Source organism: Zootoca vivipara, chromosome 12, assembly GCF_965207765.1.
Source record: "Zootoca vivipara chromosome 12, rZooViv2.hap1.1, whole genome shotgun sequence".
In the NCBI taxonomy this organism is placed as follows: Eukaryota; Metazoa; Chordata; class Lepidosauria; order Squamata; family Lacertidae; genus Zootoca; species Zootoca vivipara.
Genome location: NC_142595.1, coordinates 13029842 through 13036200, shown reverse-complemented (window position 1 = coordinate 13036200; position 6359 = coordinate 13029842). Strand labels below are relative to the sequence as shown.

The window sequence follows — 6359 nt, the reverse complement described above, 5'->3', positions numbered from 1 at the left end:
GCGGTCCCGTAGGTACGAGGGTCCCAAGCCGCATAGGGCTTTAAAGGTCAAAACCAGCACCTTAAACCCGATCCTGTACTCCACCGGGAGCCAGTGCAGGGACTGGGAAGGAGGAGGAAAAAGCTCAGGCACGGATTCTTCATTCTAGAGGGCTTTTAATGAGGAGCAGGAAATGGGGGGGGGGGATTGGAGAGGAGCTGTATGTTGTTGGCCTTTCTGCAGGGCTGCTGGAGAAGCCTTGCAATCCAATCTCTCTCCCTCTTTTTAGCCCCGCCACCTACTCGCTGGGTGCACCACGCAGCCGCATTGCCAGGCTTCAGGGAACGTCTCTCAAATCTTCGCGGGTCACGAGCGCGCCAGGTAAACTGGATCCGGCTAATAGTAGTGCAAGACCTCTGATGTCTCTGCCCATATTCTCCCAAACAGTTAAGCCCACAGAGCTCTGATTGTGAAGAGAACGAGGCTGGGGAATGCTTAAGGGGAAGAGCAGGCAGCAGGAGGAGATTGGGAGGTGGGGAGATGCTGGAAGCTGAAGAGCCAAGAGGGTTTTGTGAGCAGGATGAGTCTGGCAGAGAGCAGTCCGGAATCAGAAGCAGAGGCTTGAGAGGAAGAGGGCCAAGAGGCGGAGATGAGGCAGGCTGCTGAAGAGTCACAGGTGTCTCCCCCCCCCTCCAGCTGTGACAAGTTTCCATCTCCCTTTGTCTCCCAGAACCAGAAGAGGCATGTAGAGGGCAGAGGAGAAGTTAGTTCCATGCAGGCGCAGTCTCTGATTGCTTAGGAAATAGGGTTGCCAGACTCAATAAATTAAACAAAGGGCCTGCTGGTTTCTCTTTAAGGTTTCCAGACTCAAAAGAGAGCAGGGCAATTAAAGGCACAGAAGTCCTGTCCTCTATTGAGTCTGGCAACCCTATTAGGGAAAACCCTGGAGAGGAGGGGACTTAGGCAGCTGTAGAGAGGTGCTTCATGGGGGCAAGACCTGCCAAAGATGAGCTGCCGGGCTCATTAGGCCTGAAAAGCCTGTGCAGGTCTATTTTTGCTGGCGGAAGAGTTACCTCCAACTCGCTCAGGGTTGGTTCCTGCTAGCTTGCTACTGTTTGTATAATAGGCCGAATGAGGCCCTGCCCTGCCCACCTTAGTTAGCTCCTACCTGCCTGCCTTCTTATTTACTTACAACCAGTCAAGGGGTGGCTCTGCCATTGGCTGCAGCTCCACCCTGCCTTCCGCCTCCCAGTCCCACTGGGCACCAGTCGCTTGTAGATTTACCCATCAACTCCCTTCCTAATCTGTGCTCTCCCTACAGGACAACCCTCTGGCATCCCTGCGTGGAAATGGCGCTAGAAAGATTCTGTCGGTCCTGAATGATTGTACCCCATCTTCAGTTGTGTCATGTTCCATGTGCCTTCCTGAAAATCCTCATTGCCCACTCTTTGGTCCCTCAGCATCTGCTGAGGATATATTATTAGGTATATTCTCCTATTATCCTGTATTTAACTATACACACACACACACACACACACACACACACACACACACAAGCAGGAAAAGATACATATATAAATATTCCCGCTTTTGTTTTTTTATATAGATTAGGATTTTTTTAAAAAAAGAAAAAACCATAAAAAGCTTTAATAAAAATGTATGCTATATGTATATGTAGAACAATTAAAAATAAATCACTTTATTTTTTTAACTACGTACATATCAAATATTACTTAAGTCCTATTCTGGTTCATCAGTTCTCACTTTCTACTCTTTTCCTCCTGGATGTGATTGTTTCCAATTCCATAAATTTACAAAATTCCAAATGAATGAATTATACATTTGCCCATTACCCTACACCTTATTCTTCCAAAATGTAATAAAGTTTGGCCAATGAAATGTTTATTTTCCTGTTCCCCCACGCACTAGCAATATTTGTAAATTTTAAAACATAAACTGCACCCCATATCCTCATCATCCAATCCCTCCCCCCTTTTCTTTTGTGACTAATTATCATCTCCGTATCGACATAGGAAACCCATGATTTTGCATTACCAAATAAAATAACTACCAAGTCAAATAGTAATTCCTTCTCGCCACACATACTTTATTTTGAATAGTAGATGATTTTTTTCTTGTACATTCTCACCCTCTCTCCTGTATAAAGATGCCTTGTCACAAAGGCAAACAAGGATAACCTCAACAAATATAGTAACATGGAAGTGGACATTTCTCACTGGCTGCTCCAGTGCTGGAGAGCATGCTCCCTGCTGAAATAAGAATAGGACCCATCAGCATTGGCATGCCGCCGGCTTGTGAATACACTCCTGTTTAGACAATCCTTTCCCTGGCTTGAAGCTCCTGCTCTAATTACTTGTAATTGCCGTTTTTACCCTTTTATTCATTGTGCTGTTTTTATGGGCTCCTTTTATTGTCGCATTTCAGTTGTGGGTAAAATAAACACATTAACTGAAAATAATGCTTTGATGAAATTGCTTTGATGTGTATTATGCGCCCTTATATTTTTGTCATCAGTTTTTATACAGTCGTACCTTGGATCCTGAATGCCTTGTGACTCAAACGTTTTGATTCCCGAACGCCGCAAACCCAGAAGTGAGTGTTCCAGTTTGCAAATGTTCTTTGGAACCCAAACATCCTCCGCGGCTTCCATGGCTTCCGGTTGAGTGCAGGATGCTCCTGCAGCCAATCGGAAACCACGCCTTGGTTGTCGAACGTTTTCGGAAGTTGAAGAGACTTCCGGAACGGATTCCGTTCGACAACCAAGGTACGACTGTACTCGTAAACCAAAGTCATCCTGACAAGCATCATATAAATAGATGATTATAATAGCAAGTCTGTGGTCACAGCAAACTAGAGCCACAGTCGTGAGGCCTGCTTCCTCGGAAGTAAATCCTGCTGTGTTCAACGGTGCATAGCCCTTCAGGACTGCAGCCTGATTTCTGTAGCACACTGGGAAACAAAGGACAGCTCAAGGGACTGTGAAAGGCTTGCTCGGAACCTCAGTGAGATGTGACTTTGGGGCTTTGCCAGATACAGAAGTGGAAAAGAGAAGGATTGTGAGCTGGGACCTTTCGAGCTGGGTCCTGAAGAACTAAGTGTCTTGCTTCCCCTTTCCTGGTGAACAGCAAGAGGGGAATGGGTGAGGAAACAAAGGGATTATTGGGGCACTGTGAAATACAGCCGTACCTCCGGGATGCAAACGCGGCAAACCCGGAAGCATTTTTCCGGGTTTCGCCATGCGTGCATGCACAGAAGTGCTCCACGCGCCGCTCGCATGCGCAGAAGCGGTCCTCTGGTTGCAAATTCCTCGGGATGTGGCCGGACCTCCGAAACCGATCCCGTTCGCAACTGGAGGTACCACTGTATTTTTATTGGATGACAAATGCCACTCTATTCTCCCTTGGCCAGACCACACCTGGGATACCGTGTCTGGTTCTGGGCATCACCATTGAGGAAGGCTATTGACAAGATGGAAATGTGTGCAGAGGAAGGCAGCCAAGATGATTAAGGGTCTGGAAACCAAGTCTTATGGGGGATGGTTGAGCATGTTTAGTCTGGAAAAGAAGAGACCGAGTGGAGATGATAGCCATCTTCAAACATCAAAAAGGGCTGTCACATGGAGGACGGAGCAAGCTTGTTTTCTCCAGAGGCTGGCCCCCCAAACCAATGACTTCAAGTTACAAGAAAGGAGATTCCAAGTAAACATCGGGAATAACTTTCTGATAGTAAGAGCTGTTTGACTGTGGAACAACAGGCTCCCTCGGAAGGTGCTGGACTCTCCTTCCCTGGAGGTTTTTAAGCAGAGGTTGGGTGGCCACCTGCCACGGATGATCTACCGTGTTTCTCCTAAAATAAGACACCTTCTTATATTTATTTTACTCGAGAAAATAAGCCTATGGCTTATTTTCGGGGGGTGTCTTATTTTTTTTTGGGGGGGGGGTATGTCTTATATTTAGTCAACTCATGAAAATCCTGCCATGGCTTATTTTGTAGGCACATCTTATTTTATGAGAAACAGTAGTTGAGATTCCTGCATTGCGAGGGGTTGGTCTAGACTCTAGATGACTCTTGAGGTCCCTTCCAACTGCAGTTCTCTGATAAGGCTGTGAGTGGCCTACCTCCACTTTCAGAGGCAGTACATGTCTGAATACCAGCAGCTGGGAACTGAAGGTGGGGAGAGGGTGGCTATGCTCAGGTGCTGTTTGAGAGGCTTCCCACAAGCAGCTATCTGGTTGGCTACTGTGAGACCAAGATGCTTGGCTTTGGTGGGCCGCTGCCTTGACCCAGCAGGTCTCTTCATACACTCAAATCGCCCAAATTTGTGATTTGCTTGTGGGAAAGGAATCCCTTAAATCGGCCTTCAAAAGCTTTTGCTGGCGGAGACGCGTCTTTAAAAAGCCAAGCCATCCAATGCAAGGGGACGTCGGGCCTGAGAGAGCCCCACGATTCAATCTGCACATTGTCCTGAGCGCAGCCAGCAGTTCGAATCGCACCAGGTTCCTGACGCGAACTCTTCTGACAGCCCATCGTCCATCTTTGGCTAGCCCCAGGATCAGTTAAAAGATCTGTATCTGAACATTCTCCCTCTGGGGAGATGTTACCCCCCCCTTCCCAACACACACACACTCCTGCCATGCTTCCTGACCTAGTTTAGAATAGAGCTTGTCTTGTCAAGAAAGCTGGCCGCAGATGGGGCCTGGCTTGGCATTGTCAGAGGCAGAAAGATTATAATTAAAACTCCCAAACTCCCTTTGAGTAGGTGCCTCTCATTAGGGAAGTGATGGGAAGCAGAAAGTCCGATTTCATATCCGCTCGCTAAAGCGATGGGCATATTTTTATTCCCCCCCCCCACACACCAATAATTTTCCACCTTTGATCTCCAGCGTAGGTGCTGTGAAGCAAAGAATATTCAGGGGAGATTTAGCTGAGATTCTTGCCGGTCACCCCAAAGACCTTCTTCCCCTTCCCAGCCCTCGTTCTTAATATGCTCCCGCTCTTCTTCACATGCCAGGCCTCTCCTCGCTCAAGTGCAAAGCCGTCACCTCGGAGATAACAAGCCTGGTGAAGCAGAAGAGAGGGACGCCTGTCTCTTCAGGCCTCCACCTACCTGTTCGCAGTCTGGAACCGTTGCAGGGATGCAATTAAACACCACACAGCTATGTGTGGTCGAGCAGAGGGGGTGGGTGGGAGGGAGGGAGGGAGACCTTTTTCTGCTCTAGAGAAGTCTGATTTATTAGTGAAACGCAGGTACAAGCCAGGACTTTCAGGTCTGGTTGAGTTTGGTGCTTAGTTCTCTCAATGGAATTGATTGATTCCCCCCACCCCCCAATAAAAGGGTTGACATGGTATAAACTGGGGAGACCTGTTTTCAAATCCTTGCTCAGCCATGAACCTCCCCAGGAGACCTCGGACCCTCTTGGCCTAATATTATCACCTCACAAGGTTGTTGTGAGAGAGCCAGTGTGGTGTAGTGGTTAAGAGCGGCAGACTCGTAATCTGGGGAACCGGGTTCGCGTCTCCGCTCCTCCACATGCAGCTGCTGGGTGACCTTGGGCTAGTCACACTTCTCTGAAGTCTCTCAGCCCCACTCAACTCACAGAGTTCTTGTTGTGGGGGAGGAAGGGAAAGGAGAATGTTAGCCGCTTTGAGACTCCTTTGGGTAGTGATAAAGCGGGATATCAAATCCAAACTCTTCTTCTTCTTCTTCTTCTTCTTCTTCTTCTTCTTCTTCTTCTTCTTCTTCTTCTTCTTCTTCTTCTTCTTCTTCTTCTTCTTCGCATAGCTTACCCTGATTTGCAAAGGAGTAGAGGTGTTGCAAAGAGCCGCTGTTGCAGTCGAGCAGCTGTGCAATGTGTCATTTGCACTTAAAACATTACAAAATGGTTTGCTTTGGTCCAGCGAGCTCTGGCGCTGCAAAATTTATTTTAACTGCTGATAGCATTGTTAGAAGGAATCTCAACGTACGTGGGCACTGACCAGACCGAAAGGCGACGGCAGGAGCCTTTCATTTAGTGCAGGCTAGTTGGCAGGTTTGCAAAATATCAGTGCGGTGGAGACTTTGGTTATGGTAAGGAGACTCTGGCTGGTGGATGGGAGTGAAGTGAAGTGAATCGTGAAGCACGTCAGCCCCCACCAGGCATAGCTCTGGAGTGGAACTAATTCCTTTGCAATGCCCATTTGATCAACGGAGGCAATTAAGTACCCTGGCGACAGCCGAAATCAGTAAACAGATTGATGTGAGTGTTTTCTTCTTTCCAAATGAGGCAATGAGCAATCAAAGCGCTCCAAGAGGCAGGTAAAGTTGCATCTGATGGCCTGGGGGGGGGGGCTGATAGTTGGAGAGAGGGTGGTCTCTCTTT

At 47.8% G+C, this 6359-nt stretch overlaps 2 protein-coding genes across 7 annotated transcripts in view; both read left to right on the top strand.

The window, feature by feature from the left end:
* KIF18B (kinesin family member 18B) overlaps positions 1-2455 on the top strand; it is a 24364-nt gene extending 21909 nt beyond the window's left edge. For both annotated transcript variants that reach the window (XM_088655098.1, XM_060282338.2), the window contains exons 15-16: positions 269-360; positions 1301-2455. In XM_088655098.1, the coding sequence (XP_088511224.1) occupies positions 269-360; positions 1301-1338 (130 nt within the window). In that variant the 3' untranslated portion in view covers positions 1339-2455. The remainder of the gene's footprint in view (positions 1-268; positions 361-1300) is intronic.
* A 3604-nt stretch (positions 2456-6059) lies between these two features.
* Positions 6060-6359, top strand: part of GFAP (glial fibrillary acidic protein) — a 43078-nt gene continuing 42778 nt past the window's right edge. For 2 of the 5 annotated variants that reach the window (XM_088654961.1, XM_088654958.1), the window contains exon 1: positions 6060-6295. The gene's annotated coding sequence lies outside the window, so the exon portion shown is untranslated. The remainder of the gene's footprint in view (positions 6296-6359) is intronic. The other 3 variants (XM_088654959.1, XM_088654957.1, XM_088654956.1) reach the window with 3 other exon arrangements.